Source organism: Crocodylus siamensis, chromosome 3, assembly GCF_052110815.1.
Source record: "Crocodylus siamensis isolate JL-2025a chromosome 3, ASM5211081v1, whole genome shotgun sequence".
NCBI lineage: Eukaryota > Metazoa > Chordata > Crocodylia > Crocodylidae > Crocodylus > Crocodylus siamensis.
Genome location: NC_143397.1, coordinates 16,772,040 through 16,794,283, shown reverse-complemented (window position 1 = coordinate 16,794,283; position 22,244 = coordinate 16,772,040). Strand labels below are relative to the sequence as shown.

At 39.9% G+C, this 22,244-nt stretch overlaps 1 protein-coding gene across 2 annotated transcripts in view; it reads right to left on the bottom strand.

The window, feature by feature from the left end:
* The window catches only part of DCC (DCC netrin 1 receptor), a 1,013,322-nt gene that overhangs the window by 44,708 nt on the left and 946,370 nt on the right, over positions 1–22,244 (bottom strand). For both annotated transcript variants that reach the window (XM_090037801.1, XM_090037802.1), the window contains exons 25-26: positions 16,268–16,384; positions 8,975–9,130 (exon numbers count right to left, since the gene is read on the bottom strand). In XM_090037801.1, the coding sequence (XP_089893927.1) occupies positions 8,975–9,130; positions 16,268–16,384 (273 nt within the window). The remainder of the gene's footprint in view (positions 1–8,974; positions 9,131–16,267; positions 16,385–22,244) is intronic.

The window sequence follows — 22,244 nt, the reverse complement described above, 5'->3', positions numbered from 1 at the left end:
AATCATGCAACTTGTGGCAGGAGCCCAGAAAGCAAAGAAAAAAAAAAAAAGGAGCTCATCTTTCTACTGCAGAAAACAACCTGCCTGACACTTCGATATCAGAATTAGTTATTATACTGGGACCAAAAATGCTCCAGAGGATCTGAATTGCTTTCAAAAGTGGCTGCAACAACCAGAACTCATTGTACAAATAACATGCAATTACACAGCCAAGTCAAATCTCAAGGCACTTTATAATAATTAATGTCAATGTATATAAGTAATTACAACCTACTAAATGGCAAAACAATTTTGAAAAATGGAAATGAGGATTTTGTTCATTTCCAGAATCATATTAGCCATTCTTGAGGCAACAGTGCAGCCATCTCTGGCATACTGAGCTCCAGGATTAGGAGGCTTACTGCAAGATGTGACCAAGGTCAAAGTCATTTACAGCTTTTAGAAACTTGCTAGGTTGTGATTAAGTGGCCCTGTTTTCACCTTCATGGTTCTTTGCATAAGGATGCCATTGCCTGTATCTTTCCAATTCCTTCTTTCTGCTTTCTCCCTAAGTACAGTCATTTCATCACTCTTTCCTGATTACTCTCTTTGAGTTAGACTGACTTGGACTACATACAAGGTGATGGAAATCAGAATTTCCTGTATACTCCTACCTTAATCTGGGTGAAGAAGGGTAATCTGAAAGTAGTCAGAAATGGAGACTGGGTGAGATTAACTGTTTCTACTGCTTGCTGGCCTACACAGCTGAGGTGGTGAGGGTTTGTTATAATTTGCCTATGGGAAAGGCCAGAAAGGGCATGGTACCCTTGTACTCTCCCTCCAATCACTGTGAGCAAAGAAAAAGAATGGAAGAATTGTGCCACAAAGGGATATGTCTCCTAGGGCTGTGCCTAAAGTGAAGATCTAGCCCTTGGTCTGTTATTTCTGTTCTTGGTCTCTCAGTTTCCTTTACGACTCTTGAAACACTCTTACTCTCCCACTGAGCCTAGCACAGCATTCTTTAAATACCCTGCTTTTAGGAGACTGTTGACTTGCATATGTGGACAAATCAAAACAGACATGTACTGCTGCCTTCCACTGACCTACCTGCTATTTACTGAGCTTAAGTTCCCAGCCAGAAAAAAACTAGATCAGCCAGCAGGAACAGGGCAGACAGTTCTAGCCTTAATATTATAGGGATTATGTTTTACTCCTGAGACAGTTTTTCTAACATCCTGGGGGCTAGAAACTAAAAATTGCTATTGGAATGGGGGGAAAAAAGTTACAAATTCTGAGGACAAAAGTAACTGAAGACCTAATGAGACAATACACTTTCTGGATATAACTGAAAATTAAGGAAAGATTATTCTGTTAGAAGACTGGATTTAGGTCGTATGTATTGAATGTAAATTATCTGATGAAGATGTCTGGTGTACGAGGAAGGAGATTTTAAAGCAATAAAATGTAAATGCTTGAAAATATTATGTGAGTTTCTTCACATTCTTGAAGGAATTGAAGATGGACAGCTTTGAGCATGCTTGCATAATGGATGAGGATGAGTGAGCTACTATTATTATCTAATCCAGCTTCTTCGATCTCCCACTGAGCAGGTAGTCACTTTCTCTCACGAAACTCAGCACTGATGGCTAAAAATGCTGACGGCTTATTCAGATGTTATAATTACAAGTAATGCTTTTTTTTTTTTTTTTTTTTTATAGAGCCCATGTTTTTTATGTGCCTGAAAGGCACGCATACATTGGACACGTACAAATACACGGGTCTGGATGTGATGCACCTGTGGGTGCTGAGGAAGTTTGCTAATGTTACTGCAATTATATTTGAAAACCAAGAAGATCAAGAGAAGTCTTGGACAACTGGAAAAGGGCAAATTTACTGTCCATCTTTAAGAAAGGGAAGAAGAAGGATATAGGGAGCTACAGACCAGTCAGCCTCACCTCAGTTCCTGTAAAAATCATGGAGCAGGTCTACAAGGAATCCATTTCTAAGTCCTTGGAGAAGAGGTGATTAGGAAGAGTCAGCATGGATTCACCGCGGACAAGTCATGCCTGATCAACCTGACCTTATTCTGTGATGAGATGACTGGCTCTGTGGAAGCAGGGAGAGCAGTGACGTGATATACCTTGACTTTAGCAAGGCTTTTGATACTGTCTCCCACAACACTCTCAGAAGCAAGCTAAGGAAGTATGGGTTGGACTGTAAGGTGGACAGAAAACTGATTGGATTGATGGGCTGAAAGTTGTCAATGACCCAATGTCTACCTGGCAGCCAGTATCAAGTAGAGTGCCCCAGGGATTAGTCCTGAAGCCGGGTTTGTCCAATAACTTTATAAATGATCTTGAAAATGAGAGAGGTCACCCTTCAGGAACTTTGCAAATGACACCAAGCTGGGGGGAGTAGTAGATATGCTGGAGGGTAGGGCTAGGATTCAGAGGGACCTAGACAAATTGGAGTTTCATACATTTGACCAATTTCATAGATTTCATACAGGTTTAGGGTCAGAAGGAGCCTTATAGTAGCTCATCGAGTCTGACTACCTGCCCTGGGAAAGAAAGAGCACTGAGGTCAGGTGACTTCTCTCTGAGGTCCAGGACTTCTCTCAATCTTCATGGTTTTCAAACAATTTCATTATATCAGACTTATGAATTATTTGTTATATTGCATATCTTCTCTTCTGTAGCAAAATTGGGAAATACTATACAAGCACCACCCCAGATTGCCAAAATGGGCAATAAGCTGAATATGACTGTCTCTGATACATGTTGTAGAGTATTTCTGGCTCTACTGCTGAACAGCTGCGTGATACAGGGCAAATCATTCAACTCTCTCTGCCTCCACCCTCTTCCACCCTTTGTTTTATCTGTTTGAACCATAATCTCACTGAATCAGTGGCTATGTATTTGTACAGCACCTACACATATATCGTTTCATTTCAGTTAAGGCCATTGGATGTTACTTTAGTACAAAGAACAATAAAAATACTTAATTTATTAGAACCTATATTTTATTCTCAGGCTACTGAGCTGTGACAAATGTGGGTAAGTCCTAACTTGCATCCTCAGGGATTATTTTTAACATTTCCTAATTTAAGATTGGGTTCCCCTTCACAGAATTTACTGGAGAATAAAATGATGGGGAAAGCAGGGTTCAAGACCCAAAGATAAAGCCCACAGTTACACTGAGTCATATAATTGAATCAGTTTTGTGTACAAAAGTCCAAGATGAAGTCACTGAGGAGATTTGCCTTTAATGGTCAGGAGATAGCTCAAGATACTTAAAATGTCTTGTTTCTTGTCTCTTAAAAAAAAAAAAGTGTTACTGATTAAATTAAATCTCATATTTTACATTTAACAGTACTTCTTTCTGGATAGGGATAGTAGTCCTGTCCTTCAGCCGCGAGTTAGGATGCTGAAACTCCTTCTTGCCCCATAACAAACTTTCTATGTACCACCGATTGATTCTTTTCAGCCCTCTGTGTCTCACTTCACACTCAGGACAGTACTTCCTTACCTTACTGGTAAATATATTGAAGGTTTTGAAGCACTCAGATATCATGAAAAGGGCCATGTAAAGACCTTAGCTAGACAGGCCATCTAACATCAGAACACAAAAGTTTACTGTTAGGGAATTAGTTACAATATCATTTTTTTCCCCACTTTTCCTGCTCAGAGATGAAGCTGCTATTTTAGTTTCTTATCTGGTATTGCTACCTCCAACTTCGGAGGACTGTTTTAGTCTTCCTCCTCATTGTCATCCTTTACATGTGTGTATGTATAACCAGTAGTCTTGTCTTTATATTTTTATAGCTGTGCTGTAAAAATATACATTATCATTTGGATAATTTAAAAATATATATTTTCTTGGCACTTTCTCCACTGAAGCCTCAGTTATAAAGCATGGACTACTGCAAAAATGTGCCACTAATGGTCTATTATATTTAGAAAGGAAGCTGCTTTGAATTGTACCATCTGTAGTTTCCATATGGCCTTCAGGGTCACTCTGCTGTACACTGCCAAGGTCCAACCTGAAAATATCCTAAACCCACTGTGGTCATTTTAACATCTGGAGGGAAGTCCCTTAGATAGCATCATTTTGACAGGACAAGGAGAGAGGCCTTTTCTGAAGCTGACTCTACAGCTTCAGTTAGGTCTTAAAATACTGATACAGAGAAACCAGTATCACCTCAATATTTTGTATGTTGAACCTGAATCATAACTTCTCATCTGAGTCCCCTTTTCTCTCATTCTCTAAGACCCTGAAGGTACAGATATCTCTGTACTTAATGGAGAGGGGGGAAAAATGAGGCTTGTTTGCATTTTGATCCCATTATGTCCTACTTAATCTCAAAATCCTTCCCCAACACTGAGTACATGCTGAAGAGATGGAAAATGTGAAGGACTCTTCTGATGGAGGCTAATTTTTAATAGGAACTCCTACTCAAAGGTAAGTCACCTCTGGTTCAAATATCTTTCCTCATTTTAAGGATGGAGAGTTAACATATAGCAGTTGGTATGTGCTATGACTGGCCATTTCAGTATTAGTGGTCAAACAGACACAAAGGCACGTTATTCAGGGCTGGTTCTGACTCAAGGATGGCTTTCACCTTCATAGTCTTTAGTTTCTTCATCAGCAGGAAAACTTAATATATAGATGTTTTCCAGCATTCGAATCTTTGGGTCAATTGTAACAGCTTCCAGGACTAGAAAGAGGTGTTCAAGCATAGTCCATTAGGCAGAATGCAAAACAACGCTTTCCCTAATGGCACTGCGCACAAACTGTTCAAAGACCGCTATGTCCTGATCAATAGTGTATTCAGTCGTGTAGTACCGCAGGTAGAATTCATCTTAAAGGAGTTATTGCAGTGTTGTTGATTAATATATCAGCGAAATAAGTTGATCTAAGACTGTCCAGAATTATGAAATATTTTTGTTACATTCCAGCCAGTTTGTGCAACAGAAAGGCTTTAAATGAGAACGGAAGAGGTCATCCAGGCATGAAGCTGACATTTCAGCAGCTTTAAACAATGTCTGCTGGCTGGATATGTTTGAGAAAAAATAGGTATGTCCATTCTTCCAAACTATATACTGCTGCTGGTTCCAGCATTCATGGGTCGCAGCATCAGCGCTGATAAAATGTCTAGACATCATGCTAGAAATATATTTATATTTCCCTCCATTCCCCTCAGGCTGAACACAAACCCACTGTGCTGCTAGAGAGAGACAGTTGATTGCTTGGCGGGCTGTCAGAGTTAAAACAAGCAATGTTTCCATCTGCTTGTCTATGAACATGCCTTACTGTAACTGGAAAATGTGAGGCACAACACTGGTAGAGGATTTTTTTCCTTGGAAGTGAACAGCATGGTCAGTATGTTCAAAGGCCCTTTGAAAGTCAATGTCCCTCCATAGACAATCAAGCTCTCAAAAAAAAAAAATTTCAAGCTCATCATGGTTTCAGTGTGGCAATATTAGACAATTTCTGAAATGCCATAGAGCCCTAATTAGTCAAACCTGAATTATCTGAAATACACTGGTATCCAAACATCCCCTGAAACCTAATTGTTCAATAGAGAATTTCCTTGAAGACCTAAAACTGCAGCTATCTAAATTTATTGAGGATCTGACATTACCAAAGATTAATCGAAAAATTAAGCTTTTCCATCTCTTACTGAGGTAAGCTACTATGGATTAGTTTTCATATGCTGAGAGTTTGAATGTGCACACAGGCAGTTACTGCAATAGCAGATACACTGTGAGCCCCATCTTCATCTTCCTTGTTTGAATGCCCCATCCCTAAATCTGATTTTTATTGACCCTTTCCTGGAAAACTCCTGCGTATTAACAATCAGATGTTCACATGCCACACATTCTTCCCTGAAATTGTTATCCTGCCATAAATTTCTGCACGTACCTTTTTGGGGGACTCTCAAGAGAGCTTTTAAGTGCCGTTACTTTGAAAATATGATCAGTGGGCTGTATACAAACTGAGAAGATGAGTGGGCTGGCAAGAAGTATGCATGCATGTGTGTGAGCAAGCGAGTGGTGAATAAAAACAGTTTGTGCCTTATGATGGATTGATACTTAAACAAGCTTTGTCCACCCAGGTTCTTTTTGTGGTATACACCGTTGAATTTCCATCCCTGATGGATGTGCAGAACTAATGGTGCTTTCTTTGATGTCACTGCTGGCGTGTTGTGTTTGTACCAATTTATCTAGTGATAAATTTGCCTCAGTCCTACTTTGCTCTGTAAAAGTGAAAGATCTGTCTACTGTGACAAGGTCCACACTTACTTGCGGTACTGACAATTTATGACTGGTATAATCCCTCCCCATTATCCACACTCCCTGCTGCCCCTGTGGACACTTACAAAGTGCTTATCAGAGGTGCAATACCTCGTTCTTTTTTTTTTAAAAACTCTACAGGAACATGACCAGATATTCCAATTTCCAAATGTCTTCCTTCCAGCTAGCTATCTACAGCACAAGTTGAACGGTGCCATTAAATGTTTACCTTGTGTCTTCTGTCTTGTGTTCCTGTGTTTCTCTGCTGAATTTATGATCATTTTGAAATGTATATGGAAACAACCAGGCAAAAGCAGCCATGAGTCTGAACCAAGAAGTGGCCACACTAGCTAGGACTTAAAAGACAATCACCATCTAACCTCAGAAAGAGGAAATTACATCAATGATGGTGAGAATATCTGAGCCTGTACTCCGTTTTGAGCCCTTGATTAGAACTGCTGTTGCTAGTCTTCATGACCAAACTGATTAAAAGCAAAAATCAAGGAAGAGGAGGAAAAATCACTCATTTTGACATCTCCATGGGTGAGCAGCAGGAAATATGAAAAGTGGGTATAACTGATTGCCATTAATCTGTCAGTAAGTCATATTGGATATAGAATAGAATAACTTTAAAAGAGAATTATAAGATAATATGATTCCTCCATTATAATTAGCTTACAAAAGCAGTCATTATTATGTTAGAATAGTGAGAGATGCTTAGAAAATAAGAGGTGAAAGTGAGGCTGGAAAACCTTCACTTAGGCATGCGAAGAAACAAAACTCAGTTCTACTTCTCTAAAGGACACAATGGACGTTACATGTTATAGTTTTCCTGGAAAGCTCCATCTTTCTGGAAACTGTCACAGGAAGGTAGTTTAAAATAAAGTAAGAGACTGGGGGGATCTGGAAAAGGAAGACAGCAAAGGATGATTGGAGATGCCAAATATCAGAGAAGAGGCTAAATGGTCAGTGGATGGGGAACGTTAGTAAAATGATACATCAACCAAAAATATTTCTTCGGTGTTCAGTGAAATTAATTGGACATATCTGGGTAAACTTGTGCAGTGCCTAACACTGGGTATGTTAGGTGCACTGCTGATGCTGTTTTGGTCTGATTCTCTCTCCTCCCTTCTTAACACATGCTGTTTTTGCAAAACTCAAATGGCTCAAAACTCTTTGGGGATTTTGTAAAGACCATCCAGATAAGATCCAACAACTTGCAAGCTCTACAAAGCAGCACTGACACAAGTCTGTCTTGGCTGTACTCAGTATTTTTAGTCTGAATGGCATGAACTAAAGATTTCTTTACCACAACGCTTTAATCCTTCACCTACAAAAAAAAGGGCTTAATTAACACAGAGGATCCTGCAGTTTAAGGAGTGTCACCTGATATGCATTATCAGATATTTTCTGCTGGAAAAGAAATGTTAGTAAAAAATTAAGATACCTGGGTTTAAAATACAGATTGCAAGGTAGGATTTTGAAAAGTCATTTTCATTGCATTACTGGGGGAACAAAAGCACACCATCAACTAAGTGCTTCTGAGAATCCCATTCACAAGGTATTGTTCTACTGTTGCATATTAGTTCAATCTGAGAAGAAGGAATTAGTCTTACTAAGCACTTGTACACATGACGATTTGCCCATGTACACGTGATGAAACGTGATGAAAAATTCCCATTTGGCTAGCATAACGGTGTCACCATGTACATGTGTATGAGTTTTTGTCATGTCAAACTGTCCCAGAGCATGGCGACTTAGACCACCACTGAAGTTTTTTTTAGTTTGATCATGGCATATTGTCCCGTTGTGGACAAAAAAATCTGTCACTTGTACATGTCACATACATGTCAACTCTCCAAATTATGTATCTTGAGCATCCTTCCTACCAGGTGTTGCTACAATTCATTGGTACTTTCAGGCAATTTGCCGTGTAATTCACAGGTGTTTTTGGATAATGAATGTTTTAACACACCAGGTGGAGCTGCAGAGCCTGACATGAATCATTCTGCTGCTGATCTTTAAGGTTCATTAATTAAATTTAATAAATATTTAAGAGAAACCTTCTTCTGTTAGGCATCTCCAAATTCAATCTACTGACAGCTAGGATATGTTGAAAACTGGTTTGCTTGAACTACGCCAGGCACCCAGGAGCACAGTCACATTCTCAAAAATGAGTGCTTTCATTATGACAGTAATGAAGGTACTGAAATTACACTTAAGTAAAATATATCAATTAATAAAACTAAACAACTGTCGCTGATCTGCTCATTGTGTGAGCTGTAGTTTAGTGCTCCCTGCTGTAATTTAGTACTAAGAGGTCAGAAGGGTTCAATTGTTATGTGGCATCCTCTACCGTATTTAACTTTGAATAGCGCATGGAGCAATTTTGAGATTTTTGACCTGTTACCTGTAATAGTAATGCCATAAATTGACACCCATCATATTACTTAAAGGAGACAGATTGAGACAATGTGGGAAAAAACCTGTGTACAAGGGTTCACAGGTAGTATGTATTCTTATTGGACCTCACAATTATCCTGCAAAATACAAGTACACCTTTTTCCCCTCTGTTTATCACTGGCTTATGTCAGAAAAAAATTAGAGAAACAGAGCCAAGAGGTGCCGCGTGATTTCATTTTCAAAGCATTTTGTCAGAGATAAATATTGAAAGAAAAGAAAAAAAGTACTCTACTAACTTCTGCCTGTTCCGAAGGTCCGGTCAACAGAGAGCGTTGGGAATGGCACAGGTCGAAGAGTGAACTGTGGATGTGGGTATCCGCATGTTGGAGATGGTAGGATTCCTGGGTACTGGGCACTTTCTAATGTTGGCACTGGAATGGCACTGACAACAGCTATAAAGAAAAAAAGAGTGCAAATTAAAGATCCTTTACAATTCTGTGGGTGCTTGTGGAAGTTCAAAACAAAAGATAGGTTCTGCAGAAAAATCACAAATGGTCATATTTACAAAGCTGGGTGCATACATTTTAGTCATTAAAATGTATGTACTCTTTTCACACATACACACAAATCTATATATAGAGAACCATGCATTGTCCGTGTGAATAGGATATTTGCATGTGCAAAAAGATACTTGTGTGTGAAATTAAACAACTCGTAAATGGCAGGTTCTTACTTCTGGATTCAGGTTAGGCAGTCAAAAATGAGCTGGTCAATATTTAAAAGGAATATAATGAGGCAATTTCCAGAAAGTGATGTCAGTGACTCTAATCATGTTATCTGTGATTTCCACCACTGTACCTGATGTTGGGAACTGGTTATAATTCCTCACTCACTTGATACATTTAACCATAATAATGTAAATAGAAATAACAGATAACTAACTTATTAACAGGGATCCTGGTTTTCTCTGATTTAAAAAAATCCTCAATTTTCGGTTAAATAGAAGTAACCCCAAATCCACATTTTTCCATGTTTTAAATAAATCATCATTAATATATAGCCATATATATTAATATATAATACATATGGTTCATTTAAAACATGGAAAAATGTGGATTTGGGGTTAGTTCTATTTAATATATATGGCTATATATTAATGATGGTTCATTTAAAACATGGAAAAATGTGGATTTGGGGGTCCTTTTTTTAACCGAAAATTGGAGTTCTTTTTAAGTCAGAGAAAACTAGGATTCCTGCTTATTAAGCACACAAGAACTTTAAGGTTTCTCCAAATCTTATAAACCTCTGGTTTGTAACTAATCTAAACATTTGCTGAAATCTGATTTTCTTGTGGAATATTTTCAGTCTGTCCTAGTTCTGAATAGTTCAGGAATTACCAGTGTAAAATCATCACCACCATCCAAACCCTCAGTGTTATCAAGAGACTCCAAATCTGATTGATAAAACTGGCCTGTTTAAACACTGAGTAAGAACTAAGCAAAGCATTCAGGATTTGGTTCAAGGCTGATAATTTTGGGCTTAAACAGCAACTTTTACACATGATGTACAAACAATGTTGTAAACTTTAACATAGATATTTACATTTTTCTAACCCTTATTACATCTATTAAACAGAGTGGTAAACTGGGATATTTGCCCAAGGTTAGTCAAGAAGACGGTGTTAGACCCAAGGGGCCAGTGCTCATTGCTTTAAACACTGAACTATATGCTTGTATTGCAGCATTTCCAGAGAAAATTAACAACTGTAGAAACAGTTGCCACATCATACACAAAGCTTTTATTAAGAAATAACAACCATAGTCTTCCAAGTTTTCAAAATCTCTGGGTTCATTTTTTCCACCCTTAAAATAAAATTCTTATTACTTGAAGAGTTGTTCTTATCAGTAGGAGGAATTTTTTACATTTCTTTCCAAGCTGTTATCAAATTGCAAAAGCAATCCTTTTATTGAGTCTTATTTTTAAAAAAAAAACAAAACACATTTTTAACTTGTTCCTTTCATTTTTCGTCAAAGTGCAGGAATTACTAGTTCTCTTTTCTTTATTTCTTTTTTTAAAAAGCAGAGCATTCACTGTAATATTATACCCACGTAGCGAAACTGGGGAAAGGCAACATTAAGCATTTTCAATAAATCTGTGCAATGTGACCAAATATGACAAGAAATCTGTTCTGACACAACCTGTCAACAATTGGATTTATATCTCTGACTGATGCGTTAAGGGTTTGAAAGCAGAAATTCCATCACTAAATTATGGAGCTCCCTAAACACTTCAGTTCTGTATCTAAAAACTTTTATTACATCTAGTAAAATTGTAAAATCCAGGCAAAGTTTGCTGAAATTGTGAGCTAGAAATTTCAAAGCTCTGCTCAGGAACATAAAATACCCAGACGTTGCCAAAGCAAAAAAGTCATCATCAGTGCTCCTCTAAAGCAAGGTTGCTGTCATTTTCTACAAACTACTGGAAAAATAGTGAAAAAAACATTTAATGTGATTTACTATGTGAGAATATTTGTTCTTCAAACAGAAGAAGTTAATATAATTAGAAGTGAAAAGATTGCAAGCTGTCATGAAAACAAGAATGTGGCTCTCCCCAACTTTTGCCAAGTTATATGCTTTTCCTACACCCAGCACATTATGCTGAAACCAATTGGAACATATGAAAAATGTGTTTTATTAAAACTGAGAAAGCAGGATGGGAGTGCAGCTTTATTACGAATTGACAACGTTCTGAATTCAAATGTTTTGTTTTTCATGATGTTATAGCTGTAATTTGTCATAATTTGGAAACAACAAGCTGTAATGCAGCTTTCTTCAAAAATATAAGTATGTGCTAAGAAATATGTACCGTCAATTTTAAAGGTTAGGCAAGATGGAAGGCACTCAAAAATTATGTATTGTCAGCCATATATCAGTTTCTTCTTCTGGTTCCCAGCTGACACTATGACCTGTATATTTAGGATCAATTGCACTGGCTATGTGATGGAAAGATTCAGTCCCTTACTGACCCCAATTTTCAAGTCCTTGACTCCAGTTCTTTGTTGGAAATAATCAAGCCAAATTTCACTGATTCTGCAACTTTAATGCCATCAGTTTGTAATCTCTCGAGCCCCTCTGAAGCCTCTTTCAATTACCTTTATCAAGTTTAGTGCCTCTCTATGGATAGGCTTGAAGGGGCCTCTTAAATTACTGTCATAGTGATACTTAAATAATGATGATGTCACTGAAAAATCTCACTTGCAGCATCATCAGTGTTTTGCTCTTTCCCCTTCAAACCACAGTTTCATTTAACAGTACATTGGATCTTCAAGAGTACAAAAATGGATTTTTCTGTACTTTTTGAGAAAAGCAAGAGTCCTATTTTGCCACTTGACATTTGAAAATATGTATGCTTTACACTGGAAAAATTACTTACTTTCCTTTTTTCCATTGTAGCATAGCACAACTGGGATGCTCACCACTTAGTGAGAAATGCCTGCAAGGAAGCTGACCAGGAAACACCCCTGAGTAGTCATTTTAAGGTGGAAGGTATATGGTGGAGCACCATCGGGGTGCTCACCACTTAAGGGATGTTGCAGGCTATGAGTGAGCCTGCTTTCTGAGTGGCAGGGAGATCCTCCCCTAGTAACCATTTTAAGGGGGAAGGTGGGTGGCAGAGCACCTTTGGTGTCTGCCACCTTGAGAGTTGGGAGCAGGTAGCCAGCAGGAAAGGTTGCAGTCATGTGTATAACCCTAAACACTGGAGTCTTAAAGTGGGCAGCTTCCCACTTACGCTACCACCATTTTACTTTACAACAAAGGCATTGCAGGAGAGACCAGGCAGAGTGCCCAAGACAGGAAGGCAGGCCAGTACTGTGACTGGGCACTGGAGTTTTCCCCACCACATCCATCAACGCAACTGCTTTTTTACTACGTCTTTCAATGCTGAATAAAAAACACGGGGGGAGACAGCAGCAGGAGAAGGGAGAGGAAACCATTATCAGCCCAGGTCTCATAATGGCACCAGGGAGGGTTCAAGACCCCAGGCTGTCTCAGGGCTGAGGCTGACAATGAGTTGATTGTTGGCTCAGGCACTGGAACAGCCCCGGATGTGCCACGCATTTAATTTAAGGCACCATTCAAACCAGCCAAAAAAATGTTCTACATTACACATGGAACTTTTGTGTACCTTGTTTGCCATGATAAGGAGCCTTAAATTGGGTGCACATGTATCAATGGAAGAACACTCAACCTATTGTGACCTGTTAACTGTGGCATGAATGTAACATGTGGAGGGGTCCTTACAGTGTTATTGTATCATAATTACATTGCGTTTGATTCTGACAGTATTTACAATGTTTATATCATTCCACCATCTTTAGTTATATCTCCATTTAACTAGGGCAAATTAATAGTAACTAAATTAGAAGTAACTGTAGACCTCGGCCTCAATCTATGTGTGATAGGATTATCAGACCCATTACCTTTCATGATATGACTCTGGATTTACACTTAAGTAAATTAGATCAGAATGTGGCTACCAAATCTTCCATAATTAATATTCCTGATGTCACCCAGTATATTGAACCATACAGAGGAGAACATTCCTAACAATGACTTGTCTGAATGCAGTAAAGCACTTAACTGTGCTTACATTGACATGCATGATTTGTTTTATTGATAAGAACGGGACCTCTTATGTGCTTAATTTTAAGTAGCTGCTTAAATACTTTGCTGGTTCAAGGAATAATAGATTTCTACTAGTATGAGAGATAAGTTACTTTTTTAGAATGAATACATTTTTAATAGCCCAAGGATTAGATCCTTTCAAAAGATAAATATTTCCATGTTGGAATTTATGATGAAAATCACAGTAATGAATACAAGTACAATGCCCTGTAGCCTATAGTATACTAAAGACCATGAAACAAATGAACAGCACCGAGGATGATCAAGTCCACATTGTCCAATTATAACTGATCTGGTTTATGTGATAACATAATTGTCTTAATAAAAAGATTTCCCACCAGCTGTGTGGAGTTCAATAGATTTTCCACACATACCATCAAAGAAAATATTTTTAGGTAATAGAGACATATTATGGTCACAGTGAGCTCGTGCAGGAATGAGAAGAAGCAGCTAAAAAGGATTCTTTTTCTACAAAAATAATTATCCAAAATGCAGTAAAAAGATGTGCTGACCAGAATTCTGCTGAGAGGCCTAAGGCTTTTCACAATGTCAGGCTTCTGAAAATCTAAATTAACTAAATTCCTCCCACCCTGCTTATTTGAGTTAAACAGAGCTAGCTTAATTTTTATTCAAAATATTGATGAAAACCCGCAGTAGACACATCTACATGAGATGCTATGGTGCTGTAGCTCGTTGCTACGGCAATGTAGTGTCTCAAGGCATGAACCGTGATGATGACACCACTGTGCAGCAGCAACAAGCTACTGCACGGTATCTTGTTGCTACTATGCAGTAGCATCTAAAAATAACCATGCGAGGACAGTACTGCACAGTAACACCAGTTACTGCACAGTCATTTAATACTTGGTTAAGCAAGTCCTAAATGACTGCGCAGTACCAATTCTGCAGTACGCCGCTCATGTAGACGCAGCCAGTATGTTAATAGTTCTTCCGTAATACCAATAAACAGATATATAGGATGTGTGCATACATTCATGGAAGTTAAGGGGAGGTTAGGTTGCATTAAAAATAGCTACTAATCTAAGGTAAATCAGGATAGGGAGGGCTAACGGGGGAGAGTTGGGAGGATTTGGGGGGGTGCTAATGGGGGGTTAGAAAGGCAAGCAGGCTCAGGGGGGATCAGGGAATCTATGGGGGTGACAGGGGATCAGAGGGGCAGGTGGGGTCCATGGGGTGGGGGGGATCAGGGATCAGGCAGAGTCTACTAGGGAAACCAGGGAAGCACAATCAAGGGCAGGGGGGAGGGCAGGGGGTTGCTGGGATCTGGGAGGGTTTGGCAGAATCGAGGGTGTTTGCAGGATTCACGGGATGAGGGGCTTGGGGTGATGGGAAGCTCTTTCCCCACCCTTTGGGACTAGTGGCTAACCCTCAACTTCTCCCCACCCCTGACAACAGCCCCACCATGGAACCTACCCGCCATGCCTCCCGTCCCTCCCCCACTTCAATTTACTTCCTCAGCTCCCAGCGCTGGCAAATGCTTGTAAAACTGGCACAGGGATCTGCTTGTGGATTGGTGAGTTTGATTGGTGGGGGAGTTGTCCATCTGGGGATGGAGAGGATGGGCTGGGGGGCTAATGACAGCCCAGTGGCAGGGCAGGGGTAGAAAAAGCACAGCTCCAGGGCTCAGCTTTTCCAGCCTTGTGCTGGGAACTGTATGGAATTTCGATTAGATTGGTCTTGCTAAGTTAGACATGAGCTAAGTTAGAGTACCTCATTGGTATACTTAACTTAGATTGGGTCAGCCACTATTAGACTGATCTAACTGTCCTGAACTTCTGTACAGTTTGCACATACATCCACCTCACTAGTGTAATGCCTGCATCTGGATGAACTATGTTAGTTTGGGTAGCTATTTTTTATGTGATCCAATCTCCCCCTAACCTCCCTGAATGTCCATATGCAGCCATACATGCAAAATTATTTTGCAGAGGGGTAAGGATCTGCTCTGACAAAATGTTTTTTAGCTGAAGATTGCAAATTCATTGAAGCCCCAACCTGCACAGAAACACCCAATTTCTACAAAACTTTAATTGCATTTTTCTTAGGTCCATAACAGTAGATACCCACTCACCCCAGAATTGCCAATAGACTAGTGGCCTAGCTGATCATCTGAGAACAGAGAGACAGTTTCAAAGTTTTGCTTCTTCTCAATAAGGGACTTGAACTGTCACCCACATCTGAGATTATCATCTTGCCAACTAAGTTATTGGGGGTTTTTTTTTCCTTTGTCACTTATTTTTGTCCAGATGTGGAAAAGGAAAAATTATGGATCTGTGAAAAGTTCTGTGCAGTAAGTAAACCAACCTTTGGATTTCCCAGAGGCTACATTTTACAAGTAGTAACAGAAATGATCATCTTATGAAAAATAGCCTCTATTTTTAGGTTGTGTGGCCAACCCAACCCAACCCCCATGTACAAAGGAGGACATTAATGGAAGACATTTGAAAGGATTTTTTTTCCGTTAGTGGTAAATAATAATAACTATTTGTTAAGTGCTGTTTTTCATCAATACCTTTCAAGGCATTTTTTAAAAAAAGGCCAGTTTCATTGTTACCATTTCTAAAGATAGAGAAACAGAGGTCTAGGATGGTGGAGTGAACAGTCCAATGTCAGAAACAGAAAAAAACCTGAAGGCTTATGAGACCCAGTCCAAAGACTTAACTAACGTAGAGGCCTGAGTGCTAAAACTCTTGAATTCTGTCACTGACTGAGCATGAAAGTTTGGCAAGCCTTCTCTAAAATGTAGTCAATGTTAATTACTAGTACTGTGTTAGAAGTCTTACTTAAAGTTTATAAGGCTTTGAGAGCCTCCAATAGAAGATGCTGTATCTGAGCAGTTATTCTCACCTACGGCAGTTTGAGAAAGAGGGATGCAGCACTTACGAGGGTTGCTTGGTTGTGAATCCATTGGAATCATGAGTTTGGCACGAGTGGCTCTGCGGGCAGCAAGCGAACGCTCTAACGTGGACATACTACTTCCCACCTCCTCTGTATCTGGACCTACAAAAGGCAACATAATGGTTGTGGCAACCTTTGGTAAACCCTATTGATCAAACTGCTCCCCACTTTGTCATATGCCGTACAAAAATCTTCAGACTTCCACTTTAAAACTATCCATTTATATGGCATCATCAATGCACAGCTCCACAGAATATTCTGAACACCTTTGCAGAGTAAAATGATTGCTCTTCATTTTCTAACAGCCAATTTTAAATGAGCATTTCTTCTTTTCTAATCACATCATAGTTTAACTCTCATTTCTGCAGGGAGTCATAACAAAGTCATTTGATACAAATTACACTTTTCCTTTCCTTTGATATAACTTGTTACTGACTTCTCTTACCTTTCAAGGTTTCATAGCTACAATTTACAAACTCAGATGCATTAAGTTAGGGTCTTAAACTAGTATTCTGGTGCCCACTCTTCAGACATACTTTGAATCCATTTAGTAAATAGCAGACAGTTAAAATGATTGTCTCAGCAGCTAAATAATAAGGCAAATTATTAAAGTGCTGAAATATCAATGTTCTAGTACTAAAGCAGATATGTTTAATATACTAAGCAGAAGGCAGATCAGGGTCGTATCTTTGGGACTAACTGGTCCAAACAAGCAAACTTTTGTAGACAGAAACCTACTTTATCAGTTGAGATTACATAAGACTCTAGGTTAACTGCCTTTTATAATAAAGGCATCTTTTTCAAATGGCACAATGGGTTCCTGGATCACATCATATGCATAACATATTAATGTTACATAAATAGCTATAAGAGAAAATAAGTATACCATCACCATAGAAATAAATATGCTTCATTTGGTATGCTTCATTTGCCATAGAAATAGCTTCATTTGGTATCCGCATATTTAACCTGAGCAGCTCAAACACCAGTTTTTTTTAAGGTTGGAACTTGCCTTTCTCCCATTTTCTTCAAATTATCTTGATCTGAGTTTCAGAATGAAATCTGCCCTGCACCACTTACCAACAGCCAGAACTAAAACGGTTTGGTAGTTCCTCATTCCAAATAATACACAGGCATTTAGTTCTGGTCCCACTGTTCATCATGTATTTTTATCTAGTCTAGTGGTTCTCAAACTTTTTTTTTTTTTGTGGACCATTTGAAAATAGCTGAGGGTCTCGGCAGACCACTTAATAAACTTTTGTTTTGTTCTACAAACCAAAGCACATAACTCATATTTTAATATCAGTAGTCTTACCTTTCTAATGTGATAGATGTGTCTGTTTTTTTGAGCAAAGTCCTGGGAAGTCGGGTGAAATGTTTGTCAGCTTTAGCCTTAGGTCACCTTTCTGCAGACCACCTGAATGGAGCTCGCGGACCACAATCTGAAAACCTCTGATCTAGTTCTTTTGGTCAGGAAGCTGCTATGCTGTGGTTCGCTGCTTATCAGCATCCTGATCAAAGCCCTAAACTTAACAGACTTTGAGTCATCTTCCATAATCAGCTTATATTACTCACTGCTTTGTTTATGAAGCACAATTCTTTGTGCCAGAGACTTTCTTGCAACGTATTTTTATGATGCCTTCCAAAATGAAGCTGGAATTTACTACATGGTAATCCATACAAATTAAAAAACTTTTGATAAATTATCAGACCCTAAAATCACGTCAGTAATGGATGAGAAAAATATTTTTGATCATTTTAGAGGTCTGAAAATTTATTAGCTCTGCCATTTTTTTACTCCAAAGCCTTTCCATTCAGAGGTGGAGTGACACACTAAGTCAAATTATTTATCATTTATATATTACCAAGGCATCTGCATTATTGAAAAACTTATGCAGTTTTCTAGAGTCACTTGGCTCTGTCACTCATGAGCGATGCAGTCATTGTAAACTCATGCCAAATATATTTATAGTTTCAACTTATATATTGTTTTTCTTCTGTAAAGGAAGAAACTAAAAACAAAAAAAAGTTTCTTTAAAGAAAAACCTGTGCTATATGAATATACAAAGAAGGAAAAAGGAATCCTAGACTGCCATTAAACTGAATTTTTCTCATTAGAATTTCTTTCCTTCTCTCTCTAACTTCTTTCAGGATCTCCTTGGACCAAATTGTGACCTTAGTTACAAAACTCCCACTGTTCCATACTTCCTCTTTTTTTTCCACTTTATTTTTCCTTTGTCCCTTTTCATGTCCCTTATTTTCTTAAAGCAGAATTCAAATGAAGTAACATCTGGTTTTCAGCAGAAGTTCTGAGATTGTACTGTATTAAAAAGTTGTAGAAATCAAATGTTGCATTTTCTTCTAGTTATAAACTGATCCAAGCAGCAGGTCAGGTTGGGAAATTATGAAATATCACTTCTGATGACTTGAGTTGCTTAATATTTGATTTCTTTAAAAAAACAAAAAACAAATCCACTCTGATTTTTTAAACCAACTGGTAAGCGAAAACTGCGTACAAAATGTATCCTGTTGACAGATTACAGGTACTACAGATTTTCCTTTTCTAACAGGTTTGCACCTTGAGCATAGATAGGTATTGCTCAAATTTCACTGAAAGCTATCCATATAAACCAGCCATGATTTTATCTCAAGGTAATGGTACCTGCCACAACGACTACAGCATGTTGCCATTTGCCAACTCCAGCAATACTACTGTGATGTTTGGGGCTTTTGTTGGAATTCCAGCTGCTGAAATCAGATTATCACCTGAGAATCCCAGCTCTCATGTTAGCCCTCATGCCAGCTCTAAAGGGTTATTTTTAAATCTCTTGACTATTTAAGCCAATCTCACTTTGGCGTAGAGTGACTTGACACTTCGTTTTTTTAAATACTTGGAATTAGCAGTGCTGCCAGAGCTTTATTGTATCTGATAATCAGAGCCAGTACTAGCAGAGGGCCTCAGTGGCATGGGAATTCCTCAAAGCGACGTGCCCAGAATATATAGTGCTAGTGATCTGTGTATTGCAGCAGCCATTGCAATCCCCTTTGACAGGGTGCAGCGTGCATTTGTTTGCTATGCTGGCTTGATTCTGCAGACCTGGCCTGTTTCTTGTGCTGGACAGACTCTAGACTCCCCAAGTCCTTATGTCTGAGAGCACAACAATTGGGATGGTGGTAATCCCCTGTATAAGAGCTATTAGGAGTCTCTTTTTCTCCCTTTGACACATCAGTTGAAAGGCTAAATCAGATTCTTCCCATAGGGCCAGGATTTATGCATTTCAGAACTGCCTTATGGGGCAAGATGGTATTCACGTCACATAGAGAGGTAAGTCCCTGTTCTCAGCCAGAATGGCTGATGTACTAGCAAGGGCTTTAAACTGACTTTGATGTGGGGTAGGGAAACTCCAAGTGGAGTATGCTTGGGGACTGGCACACAGGAAAGCTCCCACGTGGAGGACACTAAGATAAACTGTTTTTGAAAATGTCAACAGAATGGTTTTCCCACGGCATCTCAAGAAATCAAGGGTGTCAGTGGGGGGGCCTCAGCCGCCTGTACACCAATGCCAGGAGCATGGGAAACAAGCAGGAGGAGGTAGCCCTCCTGCTCTCTGCTGGGCAAGATGACCTGGTAGGGACCACAAAGACCTGGTGGGGCTCCTTGCATGACTGAAGCATAGCCACAGAGGACTACACCCTTCACAGAAGGGACCGAGCAGGGAGACAAGGCAGAGAGGCAGCTCTCTGTTTGGGATCAGTACATCTCTCTGGAGGCTGACATTGGCTCCAAAGATAAGCAGCTTGAAACCCTCTGGGGTCAAGCTTCAGGTGGAGGGGAGGTAAGGTGAGAAAGACCTAACTATGGGTGTTTACTACAGGCTGCTGAATCAAGGGGAGGAGCTGGATCTGGACTTCTTTCAAGAACTGACAGAGCCCATGCATGCAAGAGACTTGGTTGCCATGGATGACTTCATTTACCTGGACACAGATTGGGAGGAAAGCTCAGCTAGGTTGGATCGGTCATGCAGCGTCCTAACTGCAATCGAGGAGTATTTCTGACCACTCTCCTAGACTTGGTCTTGGCCAAAGGAGATGATCTGTTGTGTGGCTTGAACATTGAGGGTAGCCTGGGTGATGGCAGCCATGAGCTCATTAGGTTCACTGTCCACCGCAAGGCTGACAAATCAACTAGTGGGACTGAAGTCCTGGACTTCAGAAATGCTGACTTCGACAGGCTCAGGGCATAGTAGGGGACGTGTTGTGGGAGCAGGGATAGAAGGTGAATGGAGCACACAAAGAGTGGTCCTTTCTCAAGGACACGATCCTCAAAGCACAAAAGAAAAATGTTCCCATGAAGAGGAAAGGTAGCAGAAGGGATGACAAGCCCTCTTGGCTCAACAGAGACATTGCAGTCTTCTTCAAAAAGACAAAAGAGGCATACACGCAGTGGAAGCTAAGGACAGCCCACGAAGAGGACTATATAACAGTGGTTCGCACTTGTAGAGAAATAATTAGGAAAGCTAAGGTGGCAACTGAGTTTAAGTTAGCCAAGGGAGTCAAGGACAATAAGAAGCCCTCCTTTAGGTATGTAGGGAGTGGAAGAAAAACAAATGGAAATGTGGGACCCCTGCTTAACACCTCAGGACAGATAGGAATGGACACTCAGGAAAAAAATTATCTCCTGAATGCCCACTTTGCTTCAGTATTTCACCGGACCTAGGGGAAAGACAAGTGAGATAAGGATCACAGGGGCATGGTGGGAATGATAGCCTTCCCACAGTGGATGCTGAGGTGGTGCAAAACCAACTAGAAAAGTTAGACATTTATAAGTCAGCAGGACCAGATGGACTTCACCCAAGAGTGCTGATGGAACTGGCTGAAGTCATTATGGCAAAACTCCTTCAGAAATTGTGGCACACAGGAGATCCCTGAGGATTGGAAGAGGGCCAACATTGTGCCCATCTTCAGGAAGGGGAAGAGAGAGGACCCAGACAACTACAGGCCAATCAGCCTAACCTCCATCCCAGGGAAAATCTGGGAAAAAACTCATTAAGGAATCTATGTGCGATACGGTCAATGAGGGTAAGATTCTGAACGGCAGCCAGAATGGCATTGTGGGCAGGTCTTGTTTTATCAATCTCATCTCCTTCTATGAACAGGTCTCTCACCACCTGGATATGGGAGAGAAGGTAAACATTATACACCTAGATTTCCAAAAGGCTTTTGGATTTAGTATCCCATTATATCCTTGTGGAAAAATTGGAAGATTGTGAGCTTAACTGCTCAACAGTTCAGTGGGTGGAAAACTGGCTTCATGGTAGAACCCAGAGAAGTCTCACGAATGAATATGCGTCATCCTGGTGAGAAGAGGCCAGTGGTATCCTTCGGGGGTCCGTGATTGAACCGGTGCTTTTCAACATCTTTATCAATGATTTGGATATGGGGGTGAAAAGCTCGCTGTCCAAGTTTGCAAATGACACCAAGTTATGGGGGAGCACAGTCATGCCAGAAGATAGGTTGCAGATACAGGCAGACCTGGACAGGCTGAAGAGTTGGGCAGACCAGAACCAGAATAAGTTTAATACTAAGAAGTTTAAGGTGCTCCATCTGGGGGCAAACAATCCCCAACATACCTACAGGCTTGGGGGGCGACAATTTAACTTGCACCATGGCTGAAAGGGACCTAGGGTTAGTGATGGACCATCACATGAACATGAGCCGGAAGTGCGACGCTGTGGCCAGCAGAGCAAACAACACACTGGTATGCATCAACCATTGCATCTCATACAAAACTAAAGAAATGATACTCCCACTGTACTCCACACTGATGAGACCACAGCTGGAGTACTGCATCCAGTTTTAGGTACCACACTACAACAAGGATGTGGAAAAACTAGAGAGGGTCCAGAGAAGAGCCACCCATATGATCAGGGACTTGCAAGACAAGCCATATGAGGAGGGGCTG